Raw genomic sequence first — 27,478 nt, 5'->3', positions numbered from 1 at the left:
CATGCCAAAGAGATGCTTCCGTACAGCTTGTGCTGCAATCCTCCCCCTTGGATGTGGAACTGACTGCTCTGTTCTGAGCCCTAATGGAGTACAGTACAGTGGAATGCTATTCTTTTAAGCGTTCCCCTGTGTGGTAGTACATTTCCTGTCAGCCAGTCCTTGCCTCTTCATCTTAGGAGGATTACGGCCGCTGGTGTTCTAAGCTCTTTCAGTCAGATGTGTATTATCATGCCCCTACAGCCATCTCTATCAGCGCTCCTGCACCCAGGCGCACTGATTTAGGCTGAAAGGTATTTTCTCTCTTCGTTTCTCTCACCTTTTTTTTCCCTTTTCATTATCGTGGGAAACTTAAGATGAGCCTTGGCTCCCTCCTAACTGAGCTTTTGGATGAAAGGGCTTTGGGGGGGGGGGGTGTCTGGTGATGAGGTACCCCGATAGCAGCCTCCATTGAAGTAATTTTCCTCGTGCTGCTTTTTTTAGCAGGCTCTGTTTCCTTTCAGTGCCAGGGCCTCCCTCCTGGAGCACAGCACTGATGCGGGCGCTCCGGCCCCAGTGAAACGCTTCCCTCCTGGAGCACAGCACTGATGCGGGCGCTCCGGCCCCAGTGAAAACGCTTCCCTCCTGGAGCACAGCACTGATTCGAGCGCTCCGGCCCCAGTGAAAAAGCTTCAAGCAGCAGCAGTGGAGGGAGGGCACTGTTGTCTGGGTCAGGGCTCCTCCTCATCTCTCAGTATGGCACCACCAGGAACTGGGCCGAGCGGCGTGTTAATAGAGCGCTGAAGGATGCTCACATTGCTAACGTCCAAAGCTGTTTATCGCCCCCCAGGCAGACATCAGTTGCATTTAACAGACATGGAATCAATTTGACAAATTAATCTATGGTGTTAGTTCCGAACGTAATTTGAACGCTTGGTTAAGAGGGGACCGTTTTAGTTAGTGCAAGTAAACACAGGCAATCTGGATGTAGCAGTTTAAAATGTCATTTGTGAAATGTAATGGATTGCAGATAGCAGATGGTGGAGAGTGCTGTGCTCTCCATGTGCTCTCTGCGTAGAATCAGCCCTTAGCTCGTTGCAGTGACCTATAGTCTGTTATTGCTCTGTCCCTCAGCTGGGAGTGGGTCATATGAAATATGACTGTCTCGCAGCGCTGTTCATTTGCCTTTCAATGACTCAAGCAGTTGTTCCACATGAGGCTGTTTTGGACTCTGGGCCAATTGGTTCCTCCTCCGCTCAGTCAAACGGAGAGCCCAATTGGTTCCTCCTCCATGCAGCCAAACGGAGAGCCCAATTGGTTCCTCCTCCATGCAGCCAAATGGAGAGTCACATTGGTTCCTCCTCCACACAGTCAAACGGAGAGCCCAGGCCAGAGACAACAGGCCTTTTGTTTTAAGTTTAGCTGCCTGCCCCCAAAGTGCTCAGTCAGCAGCTTGCCCTGTTTACCAACCAGAGGGACTGTCAACTTGCATCCCAGTGCATCGGCCCCAGTGGATGGAGTGAGCTATGGTCTGACAGGCTGCCACACAAAGCACTCTTGGTCTTAAATATTCTGGTGTCTCTCCCCATCCATGTCCAGTTCACCCCTGCCTGCCAAAAGCCCCGCAGGACAGCATTTCATCCACATGAGCAGATCGGTTTCATTTGGAAGGGATGTCTGAACCGCTCCTTCTTATGGCTTTGGATTTTACAAACAAACAAACAAACAAAAAGATCAAATTGATTAGCACGGAGGTGTTTGAAACTGTGATTTTTAATAACTGCCAGAAGAGGCTTAATAGAAATGCGGGCATTGAAGTGAAAGCGTGTGATGCAGAGATTTGATTATTTAGTGAGGGTGCTGTCGTCTCTAATCTGGCCTGAAAATCAATGTATGTCCCACGGTCCCAACTGGCTTGGGTAAGGGTTGTTTTCCTATAGCTGAAGGGGTTGTTACTAATAGTGTTCAATAAACAGGTTCGACTGGGAACCAATGTACCGCAATGTACCAGGCTGGATCGAACTGTATTGATATCTCAGTCATTTAAAGGTGTGAGCACAACACATCATTATTTCAGCTCCCTCATGCGAACAGGCCTCGCAAGTCCAGCCTGGAGCATGCTGGCCACATGTGGAGCTATTGCAAGGAAACAAATAGAAATGAATAGAGATGCCTTGAAATGCAGTTTTTCATGGGCAGTATCTAAAGGCTGTTACTATCCCTTCATGCTTTTTTTGGAATGGGTTACACTGTGAACCAGCATTTAGTGTCACTGTCCAGGAAGAGATGCCTCCGGAACAGGCATCATTTAGAGCGCTTCCAAAGGTCTTAATTGCTGTGGAACTCAGGAAATGCCACAGTTTAAACTGGGGCTATGAGCGAGCTAATGGAGAGAACCAGTTGAGTTCTAGCACTGATGACCGGGTTGCCATGCCCCTGGGCTTTGGCTAGCAATTGATCGTGTCTTGACAGTGGTCTACATGGTGAAAGAGGCTGAATGCACATCTCATTGGCAGTGTGTGGGGAGACTTGACTTATGTGGTTTAGTTGACATGAAACACCATTTGCTAAGCACAGGCCTTAGCCTCGTGTTATAAATGCATCACGCAGTACAGTTCCTATACAGGGTGTGTCCCAGGGTGAGTGGTTCAGTAGCAAAGCTCTAAAGAATGAAGACAGTGGACTAGGACTCAATACAGGTCTAGGCTGTGGGCAAGGTTCTGAACTCTTTTATGTGTTTTTATGCATTCTTGGCTTGTGTTAAATTCCATTATGATCTAGCTTTTTGTTCTGCCAAGTCTATTTTTAAACATACTTCCAGTTTAAAGCATTGGTATTTGTTGACAATGAATGATGTGGGTGTCTTATGCATGTGGAATGAGATGATGGGGCTTTCCCTTTCAAGTGGCTTTGTGGTCTGATGTGGTAGTCAGTTGAAGTGCCTACAACACAGGATGTGGTGCGCTGCGGAGAGCCATGTGCCCAGACACCAGGCTGTTGTGGTCACAGGTCAAGTATGTTGCACTTTATAGAGAGCTCCGTTTTCTGTTTAGCATAATGTGGCTTAGAGAAAATATTTACACTCAACTTTCTCTAAACTAGTTTTTTGGGTTGGAATTAGAAACCATTGCCTATAATACGAAATCATTGCCCCCAACTTCAGACTTGGCTCCTTGTTGGTGTACAGTTTGAGGAAGGATAATGTCTAGCAGCTTTGTTTAGGACGCCGTCTGAGCTTAGCCCACTATCTCTTTCTGATCCTCGCTGAACGACTGTAAACACTGCAGTCACATGACGTCTGCCCAGCCACCATTGGCCAACGCCTGTGAACCTTTGCCCTGAGTGCCACAGACTTGCCATGCAGGGTTCATGGGGAGAGCGAGTGGTTCTGTGGAGGAACATAGAGTGGCTGATCCATGCGATATGGCCGCCGCGGCTGGCCTCTCCTGGGGCAGACTGCTGCGTCTCAATCCCAGAGCAGCAGTGGTGGGGCGGTGGAGCTGGGTGCTGGGTGCTTTCCAGATTTAATCACACGGCAGAGGCTCCTACAGCAGAGCAGGATCCCTGCCAAAGTCACTTCGATTTAGTGGCATGGAGATGTGGGTAAATGGAGTCGTTTGTCAGCTCGGCACCCCACCCCCACAGCCACATTCGCTAGGCCCAGCATCAGGAGCAAGGCAGCTCGCTGACAATGAGAAAAGCTGTCAGCAGACTAGCAGCTGAGCTTCAAAGGGAAAAAAAGAGGGAAGCAGAAATGTGGTGATAAATTTGGGTAGCAAACGATCTTAAAGAGATGCAAGTCTCTTTCAGCTTCTAAGGGAGATGGGGCTTGAATCAGATTACTTCGGCTCGATAAGATTTTGGGTTGCAAATCGGATTCTTCCAGCCTTTTCAAGCCCTGGGGATAGATATATATTTTTGGATTAGCGCTCCAGTAAAAGCTTTAAAAGCAAGACTTGAACTCATCCATTATTTAACTTCTTCCATCAGCTCCCGTCTCAACCCTTTTGAGAAAGCACTGCTTGTCTTTACCGCCAGTCCTCCTTTGTTCTGTCTCTTATTTATTTATTTTGTCTGATCATACAGCCAACTTTAATGCTCGGTGAGATTTGCCATGGCAACGCATGTCATCCCCTATCTGTGTTGATGGGGGGGTGGGGGATGGTCTACTTGCCTGACACAACTGTTGGACTAGGAGGCAACACAACTGAGGCAATGCATGAGCAGCAACCCTAAGGCAAAGCCTGACTTTCCTGACCTACTTTAGAGAGGCCTTTGTTATCTCTGTGCTATCTTGATCTGTAAACAGAATATTGCCCTCTGTTTCACACCAGGCATCTACATAGTACCAAAAAAAAGCACAATTTTAGAGCTGTACGCTAAAGTCTTATTTAGCTGTCAGATTACCTTTCCAGATTTGGGTGTCCTTGTGCTGGGATGTTGTGAGCTCCCTCTAGGCCCTGTCTGTCAGCATGTGGAGAGGAGAGGAGAGGAGAGGAGAGGAGAGGAGAGGAGAGGAGAGGAGAGGAGAGGAGAGGAGAGGAGAGGAGAGGAAAGGAAAGGAAAGGAAAGGAAAGGAAAGTGAAAGCTGGTGTCTGAGGCACAGTTGGTGCAGAGAGTACGATGGGAGTCCTGTCGATGGTGACACGGCTCTGGCAGTGGAGCCAGAGTCTATTGATTTGGTCAGCATGTTTGCAAATGATCGCCTCTGCTCGGAATGAGGCTAATGCTAATTGCTATTGATAAAGAATAGGCAGTGGGCAAGAGGATAATGCCTCTGACCCTGATCAAAGAATGAGATCTATTTAGCTTCCTGCTTCAGCAGACATGCAAAGCAGTTGAGAAGCAATTTTTTCGCAAGGTTGTGAAAGATCAGTTGTTTTCTCTGAGGCCTTTGTATCTTTGGAAGATGCAATCTTAAAGTTTGAGTCAGCGCTGATAACTGGGTTCCACAAGCCCTGGATATGTTCTAGGCAGACCGGGGATTACAGAGCAGAGTGGATGACATTTTTCGTGCTGCGTCTTTCTCAAAGTCACATGCGTGGCGCGTAAAAATAGCTCTTGTATTCCGAGCGCCATCCAGTTCTCCTCCAGCCCTGCAGAGTGGAGATCCGTGTGGCGATAGCTCACCTCTCCTCTCCTCCATCAGTGTGTACACTTCCCCACTGATCGAGTCTCCTCCCTGTGTCTGATAACAATGTGGAATCAAAGTCAACCCCTGACTCCTCCTAAAAGGCAGAGCAGCGCGGACGCGCGAGCGAACAGATGAAACGTCCGCGGCTCAGCCTGCCGCAGCGGGCTCCTGTGCGGACCAGCGCAGCACTGGTAATTAGGCCTGTCCTTGTCATGACTGTGTAGGCTTGTCATCAGTGCTACTCTGGGCTCTTAAGGGGCTGGGTGGGAAAACTGCAGAGTTGTGGAAGTTTCAAAGCCCCCATCGGCCACCCTGATTAATGGAATTAAAAAGTTCATCATCGTCACCGTGGAATTATTCTGTTTATCTTCACAGCTGTGTGAAATGGGCACAGCCATCTTGAGGGAAATTCAGATGTTCTTGGGCGAGGCTTTGGGCAGATCTGTTCACGCTGGGTATGCGGGCTAAATGCAAAAGTAAATCCTAGACAAAACAGGTTGATGATCTTCATGCAGTCATTTTCTAAAGTTGTTGTTGTTTTTGTCCCCCCAGGGTCCACCAACAGCGTGCTGTCTACCATGCCGTCCGACTCGGAGAGCAGCAGTTCCCTAAGCAGCGTGGGTAAGTACGCATGAGGCTCGGGCAGCCGGCCACACTAACCTGACTCTCATCGAGTCGTGGAGCGTTCTCGTCCAGACTGGCTGCCATGGCAGGTGAGGCAGGCTTTAGTGCTCGTTCTCCCCCTGTCAGCTGAACTCATGACCTCTGTCTCTGTCAGGAGAGTCACAGGAGCTCTGCGCACACAAGAATCACACCCCATTACTTCACCAACAACCCAAAGGGCTTTAATGCAGCAGTGCTTTTACTGCCGAGCTCCAGACGACTATTCATTTCTATTCATAATTTATTGAATAGCTGGACCCCAGTACGAAGCCTTTAAGGATAAATCCAGTCAGTGTTGCAGGGGCTGTCTTTCGGAGTCTGCCCAGTCGGTCCGCGGCTGTGTTTGTGTCGCACCTCGACACTAAGTTCATCAGCTAATATGCTGCTGCAGCGTGCTGAAGAGATCACCCTCAGCTGTGACACTCTAGTGTTAAACCTCCACGCTCTGTTTGCATCCTTCACCAGTGGAGATGCCAGACACAGCTCGATGGAAGTGAAGGTGTGAGTCACGCTCGTGTGTGTGTGTGTGTGTGTGTGAGTGAGAGGGGGGGTGTTGAGGGTGGGACACGGGTCCTTTTTCTTCCCCACTCTCTCAGTGACTCAGCACTCTGGTGCTGGAGAAAGGCTAGCGTCAGGGAAACAAACACGGCCTCTGTGCACCCACTGGGCACTCAGGCAGCTGTGACAGGTCTAGACGGAGAGCAGGGGGACAAGGGAAAACATCCACATGTCACTTGTGCTTTTTAGGACAGCAGCTCATCTCCCCCCAACCACCCCACCCCCATCCCACTTCAGCTCCCTGTCCCTCTTTTCCTCCTCTCTTCCTCTCCTCCTTTTTGGCCGCTTGTTGAAAAGCCTGAGTGTAGTCCAGCATACTGACTAGCTCAAGGACGGATGAAAACATTCAACTTGATCAGTGCGGAGAGAACAGAAGGCAGATGCTCAGAGATGTCCAGCAGTAAAACAAGGCCCGGCTGAGTCAGAAGAATCAGAGACGGTCTTTCATGTGAGACAGAGAAACAGACGGATTCACTGACAGTAATGAATGTCTGAATTAGAGCTGAGACAATCAAGAATAGACTCATAAACAATTCAAGAAAGAGGGATTTATCAATATTCAATATGTAGTTCATCTCTTTTGGACTGAAGGATATTATCATCATTGTGACTGCTGCAGTAATTCCCTGAATTTTTGTCATGGCAAGAGATTAAAGAGGATTTTTTTGTCCTGTTAGTAAATTTTTAAGGTTGTTTCACATAAGGTTTTTTACATAATATGTTGTAAATGTGTGACCTTTTTCCCCTTGACAATTTCAGTTACTTGTTCTATTTATGGAAAAGCTTATAGCCACAGTTTAATAAGGTCAGGGAAGATCAGAAACTCCAAACCAACGCCAACAGAAACTATTGCTCAGTAATGCTTATCCGTTCTGAAACCTGTGGTGGTGGTGGTGGTGGGGGAGGGGGGGACTGGATGCCCTGGCATTGCCATCGGTGACGTGCTCATTGTTGCAGATACCTTGGGTAAAGCCTCGTCACCGCCGCCCGCCCTCAATGACAACCGTCTGACGAGCGAGAGCCTGGACACCGTCCTGTTCCAGCTGAGGCAGGTGACCCGTGAGCGGGACGAGCTGCGCAAGCGTCTGGCACTCGCCTCGCCTGGCACCACCTTCGACGACTGCAGGTACACCCCCCGCCAGCACCAGAGAGCCTTATGGACACCTCACTCACGGGCCCCGCATGTCACCTTCATACAGTATGTCAACTCAATGCACAAGACACAGGAGACCCTCTTCAAAGGCCCAGTGTCTGCGTACATTGCTCCAGTAAATTACCTTCATCCATTAAACAGTGCCAAAGGTAGGGCCCAATCAGATCAGCTGCCCTCGGCCTCCTCACTGCATTGTGTATTCATGTAATGATTAATGTCTTCACGCTGCCCTTGCTCTCCACACACAGAAGAGAAGCCCATTGTTTCAGACAGAGATCGATCCCCAGCTCAGCTGTAGCTTCCTGTCTTGTTAGTGGCGCCTCTCTTGCCCCCGTTTTATCTGGGCTAACATTGGGCTGCCCTTGTGGCCCACCGGGGGCTGATGGCGCCGTGTGCTGATGCCTCTCTCTCTCTCTCTCTCTCTCTCTCTCTCTCTCCTCCCACACAGGCCAAATTCCAAAGTGAGCCACGACTACGAGCGTCTGAAGTCGCAGTGCATGAAGGCCATGGCTGACCTCCAGGCGCTGCAGAACCAGCACACCAAGACGCTGAAGCGCTGCGAGGAGGCCGCCAAGGAGGCCGACTTCTACCAGTGAGTGGACACCCTGCACCTCCTCCAGCCACCGCAGACACGCTCCTCCAAGGCAGCAGGCTTGGATCTAGAAGTAGGGCAAATATTTTGGCAAAAGGTTACAGCACGACACATTTGCTTTGCCCCATGCATGTACATGAAATCACAGCACAAGTAAAGGCCTTTTTACAGTACTACGATTCTCTCCGATTTGGTCGTAGAGGGACACTTTGGCACGCCTTGGCACGCCTTGGCACGCCTTGGTAACACCTTCACCCAGGTGTTGACGCCCATCCGAGCCGTCGGAGAGCCGTCGGAGAGCCGTCGGAGAGCTGGTCGGAGACAAACGCTTTTTTCTAACTTTTCTTAAAGAGTCGGAGAGAGTCGGATACCCCCTTGGCTGTGATTGGCCAGCTTATGGCATCATTTCCAAACAACATCATTTCCGGAATCACACATGTCAGGACCTCACATTTCCTGTTTTCTGTCAAAATGTTTTAGTAGGCTACGACTTTGGTAAACTGCAAAGCTGCACAGCATGCAGCATTACGGCTACCGTATTTTATATAAACCCTCGAAAAGTACATTTCTCCCGACCACTGTTGGTCTCTTGGCTGGTGGCTCGGTGTTGAAAGTGCCTTCTCCAACCAGCTTCAACTGACATCTAACTAGGGATGCACGATATTGAATTTGAGCCGATATCCGATATGCCGATATTTACAAGCTCATTTTGGCCGATTACCGATACACCTCAGCTTTATAATTATTAAAAAGTCTCTCCTGTACTATAATTAATCTGTTATTATGCTAGGGTATTGCTGTAAATACAGGACATTACAGAATTGATTTGTATCAATTTAGAAATAGACATTCACTCATGAAACTGAAATGGTTTCAATTATGGCAAATTTATTTATATTTTCACGTCACAACTTTCATACTTGAACAGTACATCCTTGAACTTGAACTACACTCTGGAAATGCAGCTTGGCTTACTTTGCAAGCTAACGTTGGTTAACTGACTTACAGTTTAATAACGTCCCTTCTAGGATTTCTAGACTAATCTATGTAACGTTATTGCCAAGTTAGCTGTATAAATTCCATAAATTCAAAAGTGAGCCATGTACAGATAGCGTGGGCTTGTGACATAACGTTACACATCCCGTGAAATGAGGTATCATCAACTTCTCTGGTGTCACGTAGCATGCAAGCTAACAAGCCAGTGTTGTCTAGCTAACTCCGTAAATTATTAGCGCGACAGGTAATGTTGTAAAGCGTGGCAGGCGCGTGGTCTGCATCTATGCATGCAACCTACGTTATGGCCAAGCTTCGTCTCCTCCTTCGTCATCATCTTCTGATACTGTGAAGTAGGCTACTGCCACACAGCCGAGCTCATTAACATTTGCTTTACGTGCACATAATTTACACGTCACTTTATCGGCCAGGTACATCGGCAGAAATCTTTACATATCTGCAGATACCGATAATTTGGTTTTGAAGCCGATATCTGCCGATACCGATGTCTTGCCGATATTATCGTGCATCCCTACATCTAACGTAATTTGCTACGGAGTAATGCTGGCAGCATTACTTTGCATCTATTAAATAGGAAATGTATTTCATATGTGTAGAACCTATTTAGAATGACTGACTTTACATAAAACGGTGAAAGACATTTGAGTCAAACATTACTTTTGCCTCAATGAGGGTGGCGTGTGAGAGCATAACCAGCACGATAACGTTGTACTTATTAGCAGCGAGGCTAGCTACATTAGCAGCACACTTTTGAGAGTTATTGTGAATACGCTAACGCTTGATTTAGCGGAAAATCTAGTAAACTTACGTACCACCTGTCTCCTGTTCTGTTGTTGTTGTAGTTGTCGCTCAAATCGCTACAAGCACGTCCTCTGCTTATAACTCAAACTAGTCCAGCTCCACCATCAACCATTGTCTGTTAGTTGCCATCATTCGCTGTTGTGAGGATTCCCGGGAGGAGGTATTTATACAATAAACGACTACCACACACACAACGATTTCTCTAAGAACGTCTTCTTGAAAATTGGGCATTAAAGGTGTCCAGGCAGAGGATCATAAGTGAGTGTGCTCCTGTATGTGTTTTTCATCATATTCATGGTTGAAAAGGCAGTCTCACAACTGTATGTTGAGGTATCAGAATCATGTTTATTGGCATGTATGTGTATGCATTCTCTTGTTGTGTTTCTGATATAACTATAACACTGCATGTGGATTGGTATGAAGATTGCAGTGGGTTTATTTTTCTGCCCCTTCATAGTTCTACGGGTATTTCTGTTCGAAGTATGCATGCTTTGTTTTATAGTGACGTTTCACGCTAACACTTTTGACAAGGGCAACCGTCTCGTTGCAGATTAAACACATCGGTTTTGTCCTGCCCACAAGCAGCACAAATGCATAGCCAGTCAGTCCACTCTGTCTAAAATTCGAGATTTTTGGAATCAACTTTTCTTGCGTGAGGTGTGAGAGCCTGGCAGAGGATCATTAGTAAGTGTGCTCCTGTATGTGTTTTTCAACATATTCATGGTTGAAATCGCAGTCCCACAACTGTATGTTGAGGTATGCATGTTCTTGCTGTGTGTCTGATATAACACTGCATGTTGATTGGTATTATGAATACCGTGGGTTTATTTTTCTGGCCCTGTCCTCAGAGTTTGGGGGGTAATTTTGTTCGAAGTGTGCATGCTTTGTTTCATAGTGACACATTCACGTTACCACTTTTTGACAAGGGCAACCGTCTCCTGGCCAATGAGTGCATTGTCATAGCGTTGTAGTTCAAAGGTTACCCAGCGATCATTAATATATATATATATATATGAATAAAATACCAAAGAAAATAAGAACGTATTCATTTTATTGGATCGTTTTATAATAGTTTCTGTATTGTATGTAAGATAAGCATATCGTTTTGTTATAAATCGCTACTATGTTTTTCACAAAAAAATGACCACCACGATGGAGATACATTTGCCTTCTCAAGTGAATATATAGCATTAGACATGCTCACGTTGACTGAGCTACATGTCTCCAAGGCCCATGTGACGACACCTGCCCGACAGGTCCTGAAGCCGCGTCAGTGACAGTTTGGAGGAAAAACAATGAATGACTTCCATTAAAGAGGTAATGGGGTAGCTACGGGCTCGACAAACAGTCGGTACCCCACCCAGCGGTCCGGCGTTGAATAGGCTTTAGGACGCATAGCCTTCGGAGTAGTATGTAAGCCCGACCAGTACGTTCAAATTTTTCTGAATCAACCGCCTTCCCCCGCCCGCCCATTTTTTTTTCGAGGACTGAGAGGGATGCAGAAGTATATCGAGGCCTTATGTCATTGGCACACACTTGCAATTAGACACACTTGCACACAGACACGTGATGAACGCACACAGAGAGAGGATCCTGGATACATATGCCAAATTCAGCTTTTTTTTATGGAATGAGTTTCGACTCTACATGCAGAAAATGGGCTGTCTTTTCTGTGATCTTTTTCCAACTTTCCAAATGCCTGACATAAAGTGGTACTTTCTGTCATAGGCGTTTGAATTAGATAAGGAATAATTACAAGTGTTATGGCATTGTTCAACCTGGAGGAGGACAGTATAAGTGCTCTATTCTGCAATTAAATTAATTGTAAGACTTTTCATGTGCTTAATGTATTGTGACTGCTGATGAAGTCTTTTTTTTTTTTCTCAATAGAAAATATTTGCCATCACTTTAATAATAATGCTGTCTTGTAGGGTTTTTTAGATGTGTGCCATCAGTTGCTGTAAACATATTTAATCATCCAAACAAATTACTATGACTGTGTTTTAGTGTATGGAGTTGACAGTTAGGCTCAAAATCTGCTCCCTTTGTAACCTTAGAAACGGCAAAAGATTGCATTTGTTTGTTTCTACTTTTATTTACTTTCCTCATGTTGACAGATTAGTGTTTTTTGTCCTCCCACAAGACATTATGTAGTCATGTAAGGTCACTGAGCTCCTGTCGGCAGAGCTGCAGGGCACTTAGGCAGGCATGCATGCATGCACACATATATACACACACACACACGCACAAGCACGCACACATTATACGCATACACACGCGCACACACACACACACTCAACGCATACATGAACGCACACATACACGCACAACACATACACACATGCAGGCACACACACACACTTGTGCATACATGAACGCACACATACAAGCACAACACATACACATACACACACACACTCACGCATACATGAACGCACACATACACATACACACTCCAGGCCAGATGAGAGGGACTACCTCAACATTGAGACAGTGATTACTACAGCCACAAATGTCATGCTGCTGCTGAATCATCTAGCATCAGGTTATGAGCTCAAGCAGGTTACGCCAGATTAACTCCAGTGTTAAAGGATGCATTGTTGGTAGAAAACAAATCTCCATAAACAAGTCCATCTATCTCTGTAAAACAAATCTCCATAAACATGTCCATCTATCCCTGTAAAACAAATCTGTGTGTGTGTGTGTGTGTGTGTGTGTGTGTGTGTGTGTGTGTGTGTGTGTGTGTGCTTGGCCAGTATGCTGCACAGTCGTCTGTTGAGCGAGCAGGCTCAGATGAAGGAGGAACTGGAGCTGATGAAGAGAGACAATACTCAGCTGGTGCGGGAGCACAACCACCTGAAGCAGGGCTGCGAGGAGCTCAAGAGGCTCCACAGCGAGGACCAGAAGGACGTGGCCGACATGAGGCTGCAGCAGCAACAGGTCAACACAAGCACCAGTCCAGCACACATTCCAACTCTTACAAATACGCAATGCTGTGATCAGCATATGAACATGGAATGATTGCATAAATTTAATATAATAATATAATATAATGTATATCATTAAATGTACTAAAACATAAAGAACATAAAGAACAAATGTCATAAAGGCAAATGTCTGCTCCACAGATTCCATTTCTGTGTGCTGGATAAACATCAGCGTCCTTCCAGCTACACAGACCAGTGGTTTAATAAGTCATGCCTTCATCTAAATGTACCATTCATCTGTGCCTCGTCAGTCTGTAAATACAGCATTGAAAACTATGAATGCAGTATTGAATACTATGAAGACAGCATTGAATACTAAGAATGCAGTATTGAAAACTACAAATGCAGTATTGCATAAGCAGAGTAAGAGTAGAATTATTGTGCATTGTATTCCTCATGTCTTATTCTCACTGTGATTTTAAATTCAAAGTATTTCTTAATCTCTCTCCTTTTGCATGACACTTTCATATGGTAAGCACTGCGCTTAGAACATCACTGACGCCTCAGTTCCTCTTGCCTGGAAGAGAGACATAGGAAGGTCTGATAGCTTAAGTAGTTTACCTCGAACCAACTCTTTACTTTTAATCCTTGACAGTACTTATTCACTGCATCCCTCACTTTCACCAAGAGCTCCACCCCCACCCCCCCCCACACACACACACACACTTCCTCGTGCTCCACACAGGCGAGAGCTCTGGAGGCGTTTGTTTAGTGCTGTGGAGAGAGCCCAGTGCTCGGAAGTGAGCGTGATGGCAGGCTGATACTCTTGACCTGTCAGCAGTGGTTATGTTGTCACACACACACACACACACACACACACACACACACCCCTCCTCCCCAAGGGGACCTCAGCATGCTCCGACAGGCAGGCAGGCAGGCAGGCGGCACCAGAGCTGCATACTAAGCACTTTATCCAGAAGGTCAGCCAGTAAGGGCACAACCCCCTGACTTAACCCAAGGGCAGTAAGACGCTTACTGCCAGTCAATAGCCGTCATGGAGGAATCAGCGATACATCAGTCGCCAGTCAGGTGCCTTTGGACTTACACCAGATCAAGCCCATGCTGTGTCTCCGTACCAGATTGGATAATTAGAGTTTAAGCAGAGATCTGGATGATGGCCTACTGCACTCCAGCTCTGTGTGTTGACCATGGCAGACATGCACACCGCTCCCTCTGGGAAATAGCTGAAATGTCTCGTGTTTACATTCTATTTATCACCATTAGATATCTGTGTGGGTCTATATGCACTCAACACTGACGGCAACAATGTTTGGTTTCTGTCACACTGACCCATTGTTGCCATCTGCTGCTGATTCTGTGTAGTGAAATAAAACAAGAACAAATGATCAGCTATCTTTACAGACTCTGAGTACATTCCCTGGATGCGCCAAGTGAGTTAGCCTAATTGAACTATTGGAACCATGTTTCTTGGCGCGCAGGTGATGCGGGAGAATGGGTCGTCGGAGGTGCTGAACAAGCTGTACGACACGGCCCTGGACAAGCTGGAGGCGCTGAAGAAGGACTACGACGGCCTAAGCCAGCGCTACAGCGAGCTGGTGGCCAGCCACAACACGGACACCAGCCGGCTGGAGCAGAGCGAGGAGGACAACCACCGGCTGCAGAAGCAGATGGACACCCTGATGAAGCAGCGCGACACGGCCATCCACTACCAGCAGCAGTGCTCCACCTCCATGAGGAGGTAGGCCATCCACTACCAGCAGCAGTGCTCCACCTCCATGAGGAGGTAGGTAGGCCATCCACTACCAGCAGCAGTGCTCCACCTCCATGTGGAGGTAGGTAGGCCATCCACTACCAGCAGCAGTGCTGCACCTCCATGAGGAGGTAGGCCCCCAGGAACCGACCCACCCTGCCTATCAGCAAGGGTCTGGCAGGGGGCCCTCACTGGCCTCACACACATCAACTGGAGGCAGAACGTCTCACTCGCAGTTTTTATGGCCCTCAGTGTTGTAGTGTAGGCCGGTCTCTGATGGATTGTACTGGTTGTTGTCTGTGAAGTGCTGATTTTTATTGTTTTTTAAAGATTTGTTTTTGGGCCTTTTGCCTTTTCAGATAGGACAGTGAAGGTTTTGACAGGAAATGAGCTGGAGAGAAGAGGTGGGGAGTGGGATCGGGAAATGACAGTGGGTCGGATTCAAACCCGTGTCCCTGTGGGCATTAAACTCCGAATATGTTTGGGGATGCGCCACATTGCCCCTCGTGAAGAGCTTATCTTTACCTTTGTCTTGCTAATGATTGGTTGGATGCCTCCTCAGGTTCGACTCCATGCAGCAGGAGGTGACCAAGGCCTCGTCCCAGAACACGGAGCTGCAGAGGGAGATGGAGCGGCTGCAGGCCGAGGTCACGCGCCATAAGAACTTCCAGCTGAAGGCGGCCAAAGATGTGGAGAAGTTCAAGGAGGAGCGGGACTCGGTCTTCAACGAGTACCGGCTGATCATGAGCGAGCGGGACCAAGTCATCAAGGAGGTGGACAAGCTGCAGACGGAGCTGGAGAACGCTGAGGCGCGACTCAAGAACACCTCCTCCGAGAGGGTGGTGGCCAGTGAGGAGCTTGAGGCCCTTAGACAGGTGACTAAGACCACCTTGAGAACACACACACACACACACACACACACACACACACACACAGCCATCTTTCTCTCGCCATCTTTGTATCTCTGGCAGTGAGTCAGGATTATGAACTCACAGGGTGGGACAAATTGCTTCTCACAAAGGCCTTTGATTTTGCCTTTTGTTCTGTAATGACAGGCATCCCTCATAGCAGTGGGTGTGGCGTGGCAATGCTTCAATAGTTCTGACATGTCTAGGGAATACCAGACATAACAAACACGTCAACTGTATTTACAATGGTTATTTTTATACTTAATCTGCATCTGCTTAATTTGTGCTTGTATATGTAAGGAGCTGAACTCGTCGCTGGTGGATCGGGACCGTGCGATCTGTGAGCGGAACGAGCTGCTAGAGAAGTACTGCCAAGAGATGAAGGACAAGGCAGAGGCCCAGAAGGAGCTGAGCCAGGCCTGCAAGGACATCGAGACGGTGCGGGAGGAGAGAGACGTGGCACGCAAGGAGCGGACCGAGGCCATCATCCAGAGAGACCAGCTCCTGCGGGAGTACTACCAGGCCAGACAGGTACCTCCGGTCTTCCCCTCAGGTTGTCTGTTAAGGACTGATTGGAGGCAAGTTTTGGTCCCTACCTCTGAAGGCCAGATATTGTAGGACTACAGTTTTTCCTACACACAGGCCACTGCTTAGGGTTTGACAGGCTTAGCTTGCAATTGTATTTTGGCATAAGACTCACTTACCTGTAAATGAATGTGTGGGTGTCAGATAAATGGACTGCTAAGCCCCATATGTTGTATTTCACTATAATAGTATAGAGTGAAATGCAGCAGCCACTGAAGCCTCTCGAGCCTAATGCTTCTATGTGTGACAGTGGGAGGCCCTGGGATTGCTCAGGGGAAGGAACAAGCAGGTGAAACAGACCCTGTCAGCTTCAGGGCAAGAGAATAAATCAGGCCGTGAACACTTGGCCTTCAATCTCAAATGAAATACTCAGCATCGCCCTTCTAAGTGCTGAGAAGTGCCGTCTCACACGTTTCAGAAGTTGCCTGCATCAGGAGTTTCAGAAAGCAGAATCCCATTGTGATAAACAACCTCTCACCTTCACAGCCCACTGCACACAGACTCTGTCCGGTTTATGACTCGGACATTCATTAGAAGCCTTGTTATTGCTCACTTAGTTCAGCCCGGGACGTGGCTCTGGATGCGCAGAGAGGGAAGCACATGTTCTCAGGCAGAACTGGAGACAGAGGTCAGGATTAAATGGAGTGGACCCATGGTAGTTGCCATCTGTCTGTCCCTTCTTGGTGAGGCCCAGGGGCCCTGGGATTCATGTGGCCCTCATCCACCAGCCACCTCCTCACCTCTGTCCTGCCTCCCCCTGCCCTCCTTCTCCACTCTCAACCTGCCAGGCTATGGAAGGACACACACACACACACACACACACACACACACACACACCCATGAAGGGCTCTTAAAATCTGTTAAGCTGTCAGCCGTTGGATTATTTTCTTGGAGTGACCCCAAAGCAGATTTAAACCCTTAGCCAAAATCTGCTCCCGCTCCATCACCCCCCCGCCACTAGATGGTGCTCTAAGGGAGGAGTAGCTGTGCCAAAAGTTAACAGAGTTGGAAACTGTCAGGTGAAATGAACATCTATGAGATTATATGTGTTTAATTCAAAGAGCTTTCTCTTGGGAGAAAGTAGACTGGCTTTTCAAAAGGGTTTTCATCATTAAAAAAACAACAATCCTTAATTCTTGAAGAAATAAACTTATAAACATATTAACATGGTTTCACTGGTGGTGGTCCCGTAACAGAAACAGGACTCGGCCACTCTGGACATGGAGCGGGCCAGCAAGGAGATGGAGATGCTGAGGAAGCAGTGTGAGGCCATGAGCCAGGAGCTGAAGGAGGCCGTGCAGGAGGCCGAGGTGGCCAAGTGCCGGCGGGACTGGGCCTTCCAGGAGCGGGACAAGATTGTGGCCGAGAGAGAGAGCATACGGTAAAGATAGTCTCTGAGAGAGAGCATACGGTGAAGATAGTCTCTGAGAGAGAGCATACGGTGAAGATCGTGGCCGAGAGAGAGAGAGAGAGAGCGCATACAGTAAAGACCGTGGTCAAGAGAGAGAGAGCATACGATAAAGATCGTGGCCGAGAGAGAGTATACGGTAAAGATCATGGTCGAGAGAGAGAGGGCATACGATAAAGATCGTGGTTGAGAGAAAGAGCATACGGTAAAGATCGTGATCAAGAGAGAGCATACGATATAGATCGTGGCCGAGAGAGAGTATACGTAAAGATCATGGTCAAGAGAGAGAGAGTATACGTAAAGATCGTGGTCGAGAGAGAGAGGGCATACGATAAAGATCGTGGTTGAGAGAGACGGCACACGGTTAAAAATCGTGGTCGAGAGAGAGCACACGGTTAAAAATCGTGGTTGAGAGAGAGCATACAATAAAGATCGTGACCGACAGAGCATATGGTAAAGCAGATGCAGGTCACCCCGGTCACATCCCCATAAGGGGACAGTGAGGCCTTCATAAGCACAGGCCTCATTACAGACAACTGCGTGTTTGGAATCAAAGCACTATATATATTTGACTGTAAAAGCATTATGGAACTGTAAAAGCATTATACAACTGCAGCCATGCATTTATGAATTGATGTTCTTTGTTGTTCCTCTAAGTAGTTCAGTGCACAGTGTCCTGAGACATGAGTTAGTAATTGAACTTGTCTCTGAGGCACTCAGTAGTTCAGTGCACAGTGTCCTGAGACTTGAGTTAGTAATTGAACTTGTCTCTGAGGCACTCAGTAGTTCAGTGCACAGTGTCCTGAGACTTGAGTTAGTAATTGAACTTGTCTCTGAGGCACTCAGTAGTTCAGTGCACAGTGTCCTGAGACATGAGTTAGTAATTGAACTTGTCTCTGAGGCACTCAGTAGTTCAGTGCACAGTGTCCTGAGACTTGAGTTAGTAATTGAACTTGTCTCTGAGGCACTCAGTAGTTCAGTGCACAGTGTCCTGAGACTTGAGTTAGTAATTGAACTTGTCTCTGAGGCACTCAGTAGTTCAGTGCACAGTGTCCTGAGACATGAGTTAGTAATTGAACTTGTCTCTGAGGCACTCAGAGTCGCTGTCCTGAAAACACTGTTCCAGGGCCTCTGTATGCGTGGCCACATGCCTGTAGAGGGTGTGTGTATGTTGGTGTTAAAGTGGCAGCAATGAGTTTTGCTCTAAAACTAGCTGTCTAACCACTGAAAAGCCATACATTATTACATTATTCTTACAAACTCAAACAACAGTATAGTTGGCACTGATAAAAGGCTTGCTAGCACGCAAGCTCATGTCTTGGCGATATAGTCGGTTGGCGATGCTGTGCTGAGAAAGGGCCACAGAACTGCTTAGTGCATGGCCTAGGTGGCTAGCTGGAACACGATCATGTATTAGTAGAATAAAAACCGCACTCTCAAGCTTTTCTCTTTAGAAATAAGACCAGTTTATTTTCGTACAGACGCGTTTCGGCCTTACGCCATCGTCAGTGTGTCCGATGGTGTAAGGCCGATGGCGTAAGGCCGAAACGCGTCTGTACGAAAATAAACTGGTCTTATTTCTAAAGAGAAAAGCTTGAGAGTGCGGTTTTTATTCTACTAATAGTTAACATTCTTTTACTCGCACCCGAAAACGTATTTATATATATTTTTTGAAGTAGAGCGCGCCTATCCCTACTAACACGATCATGTATACCATGAAAGTTCTTTTTGAAGATAGTGCCTGTTGCATACTGTGTCTTAAGTGTGTTTGTGTTGGCTTGCAGGACTCTGTGTGATAACCTGCGCAGGGAGAGGGACCGCGCTGTCAGCGACCTGGCCGACGCCCTACGCAACCTCGATGACATGAGGAAGCTGAAGAATGACGTCTCTAGGGAGCTCAAGGAGTTGAAGTATGTTAAACCTGTGTACCTATTCTCTCTCTCTTTCGCTCTCTCCCACTCTCTCTCCCACTCTCTCTCTTTCTTTCTATTACTCTCCCTGCTCATTACTGTGTCTTTCTGTTATATCTTTTATCTCCTTTTTATCTCTTTCCCCTTGTCCTGTTAGCTTGCGTCACTGGGATGGTCTTTTATCACCCCTCACCACCATTCTATCACACAGAAAGCACAGCTTCCTCTTGTAATACACCTTTGGATAGAGATACCCACTGAATTCAATTTACCAGGACATAGTTGTTGTCTTCGTCTGTGCTGGTGCTCAGGGTTTCTGTCCCTCCCAGCCCTGTTCTCCTGGCAACGTCAGCCTGCTCCGATTAAATTTGTAATCCCAAAACACAGCCATGCTCCTGGCTACACCGCCACAGCCTCCTCCTTAGCGTTTGGTTGCCCGTGGGCTGAATGGTGAACCCACACGCCCCCTGGTGGCCTTAAGGGTGTGTGGTGGCAATGGAGCGTTCTCTTCTATTGAAAAAGGTGAAAGCTGCCCTGTAGGCCAAGTTCAAGGAGAAGTGAGCCACACACAGCTTGACAGTATTCTGCGGCAGCCTCATCGTGTGCCGGATCATCAGACATCTGTTGTTTCAATTGCATAACATCGTTTCAAATCATTATCCACTTAGGACTTAAAAGATCTCACTCTTTTAAGAATCGGTTCTGATTAATGTTGCTGATGTTATTAAGACAGCTCCTTTAACAGTTTAGATTAGCGCAATTAGTGTATGTTTCGAAAGGGCTGATGACTTCATAAAAGTAAATGGTATTATTTGTTGTGTGTGTGTGTGTGTGTGTGTGTGTGTGTGTGTGTGTGTGCGCTTGCAGAGAAAAGATAGAGACTCAGCTGGAGAAGGAAGCTCGTTTCTGCCAGCTGATGGCCCACAGCTCGCACGACTCGGCCATAGACACTGACTCCCTGGAGTGGGAGACCGAGGTGGTGGAGTTTGAGAAAGACCGGGTGAGTGGAAGCCACTGGAGACTGGAAACACACCTGGAAATACCCTTGTGTCATCAGTGGTCTTCACACTTCTGCTTAGGTCCTCATGGGTATACCAGTGACTAAGCATATTGTATATTGTACAGCTAACAAGTGCCTGATCAACCAAACTCAGAACAATGAGTGACTGTGATATAGTATGAGTTTATTAAGCAACACTTTTAGAAAGACTGAACTTTTAATGTGGGTGGAACGTTTGTTAAGAAGGTGTATTGAGACGTTATAGCTGAGAACTTGATTATTGGCTATCTTTGAATGTATACATAAGTAGGTTGTAAGTACGTATCCATTTTCAAAGCCTGTGTTAAATAATGGCCTGATTGGACAACATCATTATTTACCCGTTCTACTTAAAGGCTCTCTGATTAATGTATTTCGATAGACAGATGTGTCAACGTCTATTTTATTAGCATACAAATAGAAAAATGTACAGATTATGTATTAAGGGGCTGAGAAGTTGGACCAATTACATTTAAGCACAGCTGAGGAGTGCATCATTTGTCTGTTGTCTTTTCTTTGAGTGCAGGATGACATGGACTTAAAAGCACTTGGGTTTGACATCGCAGAAGGGGTGAACGATCCCTATGTACCGGGGGAGTGTGGGATATTTGTGACCAGGGTGGATAAAGGCAGCATTGCGGACGGGAGACTAAGGTATCGGTCCTCGTGTCACGTGTCTACTCCTAATTGAACACCATTAGGGCTGAGACATGGCGTGCACCCTGCTCTGTTTGTGCTCATGATCTATGGCTCCTCTCCTGCAGGGTCAACGACTGGCTGCTCAAGATCAACGACGTAGACCTGACCAACAAAGACAGGAAGCAGGTCATCAAAGCCTTGCTCAATGGTGGTGGGGTCATCAATATGGTGGTACGGCGGAGGAAGTCCCTGGGCGGAAGGCTGGTCACCCCCATCCATATAAATCTCATGGGACACAAAGGTATCGCTTTCCATCCACCCGCTGTCTGGTCTGAGAGCTTTATTGTGTTAACATGTCTGGTGTGGGCACACATGAGCTCTGTCATTTCAGCTCTAGTCATTAGTCTCAGAGTCTCTCTCTCTGACTTTCCCTCACTCTCTCTCTTTCTTTCTTTCTTTCTTTCTTTCTTTCTTTCTCTCTCTCCTGTGCAGACAGTGGCATTGTGCTGGAGGGTGGGGTTTTTGTGACCACCATCGTGTCAGGGAGTCCAGCTGCCCGCGAGGGCTCCTTGACGGCAGGAGACAGACTTATAGCTGTGAGTTAGCCCCTCTCATTGTGTCCCGTCCTGCTATAGATACACACTGATGCCATCTTATAGCTGTGAGTTAGCATTGTGTCCTGTCGTGCTATAGATACACACTGATGCCATCTAATAGCTGTGAGTTAGCATTGTGTCCCGTCCTGCTATAGATACACACTGATGCCATCTTATAGATGTGAGTTAGCTCCTCTCATTGTGTCCCGTCATGATATAGATACACACTGATGCCATCTTATAGATGTGAGTTAGCTCCTCTCATTGTGTCCCGTCATGCTATAGATACACACTGATGCCATCTTATAGCTCTAGATACACACTGATGCCATCTTATAGCTGTGAGTTATCCCCTCTTATTGTGTCCCGTCATGCTATAGATACACACTGATGCCATCTTATAGATGTGAGTTTGCCTCTCTCATTGTGTCCCGTCCTGCTAAAGATACACGCTGATGCCATCTGTAATACATATGCAGCGTGTTCAGCACAATATATGCTCACGAGGGATCAAGAGTTCCCTCCCACTAAGCCTTGACCTTAACTTAATTGTGCTCTTCTCCAACCGCGCTTTTTTTTAAGTTGCGTGATACATGATCACTTTGCTCTTCGATACTAAGGTGAAGAACACACGCCTTTGCAGATCTTAATCAGCCGAGTGGGTCAAGTTCTCTGAAGCCTTTTGAGGATGCTGATCACGCTAGATGACATTATTAGTCTTCTTCTCCTCACAGATAATGTGTGGAAAGGCAAAGCAATGTGACTGACATTCAGAGCACCTGCTACTGCTGTTCATATAGCAGACTGAAATACAGACTGGAACTGAAATTAGAAATGTTCCGTAGTTAATTGGTGGGGGGGACCTCTTCAGGAATGGGGCAGTTGGGAGTTCATACATTATACGGTGGGAATCTCTTGGCACCTCACGATTCGATTACGATTTAGAGGTCAACGATTCGATTCTAAGCCGATTATCGATTCTAAACCGATTATCGATTCTTAACCGATTATCGATTCTAAACCGATTATCGATTCTAAACCGATTATCAATTCTAAAACGATTATCGATTCTCAAAGCTGAGTTTGCTACTCAGAGGTTGCTAATCACTTCCCACTTTGTGTTTGATAATTAGAAAATCAACAGATGAATTACCTTCTCAATTTTTTTATTAGAGAAAATGCTTTTCCTTGTCACAGTAATGACTTTTTATGAACAATGCAATAATCGATGCAGCTTGCATTTCAACACAAAATGGATGTAAAAAAAAAATAGATTATGAACTTTCGGAATCTAGAGAGAAACAAGAGAAATCAAAGAATAGATTTTTTTCCCCACCCATAATACATCACATCTGCACGCAGGTCTTGGGTTCTTCAGCTCCTGCTTCTGCATATTGTTATGGAAATTGGGGACCTGAATAGTCCCCTCATACTTTCTGTTCCATCTTCTCTCTTTCTTTTGAAAAGTGCTGACCTACATTTTCCCATTCCCCAGATAAACGGCATCGCACTAGATAACAAATCACTGACTGAATGCGAGGCTCTGCTGAGGAGCTGCCGGGACTCTCTGAGTCTCTCTCTTATGAAGGTGAATACTAAAATGTTTGTGTGTGTGTGTGTGTGTTTGTGTGTGTGTGTGTTCATACTCATTTCACAATGTAGGCCCCCTCCCAGAAATAGCCCATTTTGAAAATATGTGTGACATATATTGAGCTTTCTAATAGTTTGCTTGTACCACTTCATCGCACTCTCTCAGCTGAAGACCAGTATTGCGTCTGATCTTGTCCTTTCTCAGCCATGTGTCTGGGACAGTGCAGAAGGGATTTACATCTTCACCTTTCCATTTCCCTCCTGGTGGAGCTGACGTCTAATGATGTCCTCCTGTAACTCAATTCTGGTGGAGCTCAGGTCTAATGATGTCCTCATTTAACTCAGTTCCTCCCACAGAGCTCCTCTGGCCAGAACATCTTTGAGAGCCTGAGGGAGGTGGAGAAGTCCAGCGGGCGCTTGCTGATGACGGAGGTGCACTCACGGAACAGCCGTAACCTCAAGCACAACAGCTCCACGCAGACGGACATCTTCAGCGGCGAGGGGCTGAGCGTGAGCGTGAGAAAGCCCCGCGGTGAGGCAGACGAGGCGCCGGCCTACCCCTCCGAGCGCAAGCCCTTCCCCTCGGCCACCATGCACCCCAGCTCGCTGCGCCCCTCCTCGGAGCTGGGCCCGCCCCGCTACCCCAGCGCCTTCCAGGAGTGCTGCTACCCCCGCCGCGAGCCCGCCAGCCCCGCCGACTGCGTCACCGTGGAGACCACGCTGGAGCGCAAGCACAGCGGCGGCACCTGGCCCAAGATGGTGATCGCGGGCGGCGGGCCCGTCTCCGTGGCATCAGACGCCCCGGCGCAGCTGTCCATCTTCAAGTCGCCCAAGCAGAGGAGGCCCATCTTTGACGACGTCTTCAAGTGCCCGGCCGACACCGCGCCCCCCAAGATCGACTACCGCTCCACCCCTCCTCCGCTTCCTCCTCCCCCTCCTCCCCCCTCCTCCTCCCATCTCACCTCCCACTCCCCACAGCCCTCCAAGCTGGAGCCTCCCCCGCTCCCCCCCATGCCCCCCACCCGTATGGACTCGTTCAAGTTTAAGCACAAGCCCAAGGGCAGCTCAGCCTCAGACTCCACAATCACCGAGCCCAGGCCCGAGGAGCGCTGCCTCAGCGTGGGCCTCAGCGTCAGCACCAGCGTGAGCGCCGGCAGCAGCGGCCTGCACAGCTTCAGCCAGGCCAAGCCCCTCACCTCGCGGAAGTCTTGTGAGGAGGACATCGGCCGGCTGCGTGCTGAGGAGCCCGAGGTAAAGCGTCCACGGCCCAAATCTGCCCCCGCGCTCCGTCGCAGGATGACGCCGCAGACCATCACCCTCCCCGGCTTTCAGGTGTGATATACAGACTCCATACTCTCCTCTCTCTATTTCTAGCTCTCGCTCTCGCTCACTCTCTCTTTCCATCTCTCTTTCCCTCTCTCTTTCTATCTCTCTCACTCTCTCTTCGTATCTCTCGCTTTCTATCTCTCTCTCCTTCTCTCCCTCTCTCTTCCTATCTCTCGCTTTCTGTCTCTCTCTCCCTCTCTATCTCTCTCTCCCTCCCTTTCTATCCCTCTCTCTTTCTATCTCCCTCTCTCTTTCTATCTCTCTTTCTAGCTCTCTCTCCCTCTCTTTCTATCTCTCTTTCTAGCTCTCTCTGTCTCTCTCTCTCTCTTTCTCTCTCTCTCTCTCTCTCTCTCTCTCTCCCTCTCTTTCTCTCTCTCTCCCTCTCTTTCTCTCTCTCTTTCTCTCACTCTCTCTCTCCCTCTGTCATTCTCTCCCACCCTCCCTCTCTCTCTCTCCCCCTCCCTCCCTCTCTCTCTCTCTCTCTCTCTCTCTCTCTCTCTCTCTCCCTCCTTCTTTCTCTCTCTTTCTATCTCTCCCCCCTCTCTCTCTCCCACTCTCTCCTCCCCCCCTCTTTCTCTCTCCCTCCCTCCGTGTCCTGCCCTCACTGCCTGCTGGCTTTAATTAGCCTCCCAGCCAGAGATTGATGCCCCTCTCAGCTCCAGAGCCCTGAGTCTGGGTGCAAACTGCTGAGCCATGGTCCTAGCACTGATATGTGGGCTATTTAGCAGCAGATGCCTTGCTTTCTCCATGTGCCAACTCCTACACTTACATAATAGCCATTATTTATTCACACAGTCAGGCAGGTGTTAAGGCCTGCTGAACAAATACACTATTTAAGGTTTTCTTTGTCTAATTATAGTATTTAAGGTATTATGATGCACAGAATGGTGAGTTTTCCACCTGGTGGCTGAGTTATGTGTGTGTGTGTGTGTGTGTGTGTGTGTTTGTTTTTGCAGAGCTACTCCTGCGATGATCAGTCGGTGGAGGCCAGGGATATGCTCCGGTCTCCCAACCGGTACCGGCACAGCCTTGGCTTTGTGCCCACCGTGTACAACGGCACCCTCCCTCCCAGTGAGTCTCATCCTCTCTCTCTCTCTCCCCAAACCTTATAGCTTTATCTGCCCATACATTCAGTCAGCAGGTGCCTTTGATAGCAATGTGCAGGACCATGAAGGCAGAAACACAAGTTGTGACATGTGCCTTTTGACACGCCTCATGTGATGGTTCTATAGTGCATTACATGCAGAGATCAGATGTTTTGACATTTTCACTGCAAGCTGTTGGTTTGAACCTTCAGAGGGCCATTTTGAATGGTGTCTTCACAGTAGAGTGAGGGAGACATTTTAAAGCCACCTCCACATAAAATCAACCATCATCCAGTTAGCTACACAGCATAAAATAAGGTCTTGCAAACACCATATTGGTGTCTAGATTCAATTATCTTGGCTATAAATGTAAGGCTCTTGTAACACTGGTGTCCATTAAACATTTTAGCCCTGGTGACCGAGAAAAAAACAACCACATTAAAGCAATTGGAAAAAGACAATGCGGTAGATTAAAGGCCTTGGGACATCTGGTGCATGTTGAGGCATGTATTACATTGAGTTGCCTCCAAACTGTCTGTTTAGATGCTTTAAGTGTTCATGTTATAATTGTGTGGTCATAATTGTTTGTTTGAACCTCCATTGACCTCAGTGTGGCTCATCATGCTCATCGGTCAGTTCAGTAAGCCTTTCACTTCAACTGAGCTGACAGGTCCTTGCACATCGGTGTTGTTGGCCCTAAAAAACTGAAATAAATATGGGTGTTAGAGGTTCCCCAGCTATTATTAGGCTGTTATTAAATTAAGGGCATTCGTGCGGAGCTTAACAGGTCATACACTGTTATTAACACTGATAGGCTATGAGGCTATGAGCAGCATCATATACCACTTCTGTATATGACTGCATTAGCCCCTGGTCTTTGCAACAGCATCTCACCATTATTGGATTATTTCACCATTGTATGATTTAAAACCCAATTATGAGAAGAAAATCGAAATAAGAGAAAGAATATGCATTATACTGCAATCCTGTTCATGTTTATTGACGTCATATCATCCGTGTGTACCTCTGCTAGTCATGCATTACAAATAAAAAGAGGATGCTGTTTTCTCTCTGGTGTAGATAACAAAAGCAGGCAGATTAACGTCCCTTTGTTTATTTGTAAACAAGCTGCTCCTCTGTGGGTAGTCTTTTGTGTGGCTGGAGGCTGCTTACACACGTACACACACACACACGCATACACACACGTACACACACGTACACACACGTACACGCACACACACACACACACAGAATTGTGTTTTATAAGGAAGCTCTATTTTTACCTTTAGCCTCCTGTAGTCTGCTCATCTGTAGTCTGAAGCAGCTGTGTGTGTGGATATCTATCTTTAAATCCAGAAATCTCTGTGTGTCTGTCTGACGGTAGTTACGTTAGTTATGAGATTTCGCATGTAGCTTACGCATGTCATGAACCTTTGCATCCTTGATTTTGAAGATTTCTGAATTCATAGTTCGCGAGATATTTGTATTTTACCATTTGCTGTAGGCACTATGGGTAGTGAGGCACTATGGGTACTGTAGTAATTCAGAAAGAGGGGCGGACCCGCGTGACGTGAATGATGTCATAGTCATAGAACAGTCGTGTGGTTAGCCTAGACCACTGACCATGCGTTCATGCATCTACTGACGCAATGAGAGAGGTTTTCCGATGTATTAGTGTCCGATGTATATGTTGTAATTCGTGTGTACTTTGTTTTCTCATTATTGCAATATTATAAACCTCAGTCTGCATTTACCTTGGCTGGGAGAGGCTGTCATTCCGAAGATACTGTGTGTGATCGCCTT

General features: G+C 47.3%; 1 protein-coding gene across 4 annotated transcripts in view; it reads left to right on the top strand.

The window, feature by feature from the left end:
* dlg5a (discs, large homolog 5a) overlaps positions 1-27,478 on the top strand; it is a 45,068-nt gene that overhangs the window by 2,256 nt on the left and 15,334 nt on the right. For 2 of the 4 annotated variants that reach the window (XM_080849204.1, XM_080849202.1), the window contains exons 2-17: positions 5,663-5,731; positions 7,304-7,457; positions 7,933-8,076; positions 12,648-12,831; positions 14,318-14,577; positions 15,152-15,464; positions 15,798-16,028; positions 17,279-17,463; positions 19,275-19,400; positions 20,268-20,400; positions 20,966-21,093; positions 21,204-21,379; positions 21,571-21,674; positions 23,170-23,262; positions 23,610-24,596; positions 25,547-25,661. In XM_080849204.1, the coding sequence (XP_080705330.1) occupies positions 5,663-5,731; positions 7,304-7,457; positions 7,933-8,076; positions 12,648-12,831; positions 14,318-14,577; positions 15,152-15,464; positions 15,798-16,028; positions 17,279-17,463; positions 19,275-19,400; positions 20,268-20,400; positions 20,966-21,093; positions 21,204-21,379; positions 21,571-21,674; positions 23,170-23,262; positions 23,610-24,596; positions 25,547-25,661 (3,402 nt within the window). Of the gene's footprint in view, positions 1-5,662; positions 5,732-7,288; positions 7,458-7,932; positions 8,077-12,647; positions 12,832-14,317; positions 14,578-15,151; positions 15,465-15,797; positions 16,029-17,278; positions 17,464-19,274; positions 19,401-20,267; positions 20,401-20,965; positions 21,094-21,203; positions 21,380-21,570; positions 21,675-23,169; positions 23,263-23,609; positions 24,597-25,546; positions 25,662-27,478 lie in introns of all 4 variants that reach the window. The other 2 variants (XM_080849203.1, XM_080849201.1) reach the window with 1 other exon arrangement.

This window comes from Sprattus sprattus (genome assembly GCF_963457725.1).
Source record: "Sprattus sprattus genome assembly, chromosome: 12".
NCBI classification, from domain to species: Eukaryota; Metazoa; Chordata; class Actinopteri; order Clupeiformes; family Clupeidae; genus Sprattus; species Sprattus sprattus.
Note: the sequence above shows the minus strand (reverse complement) of the source record. Positions and strands in the feature narration are given on the sequence as shown.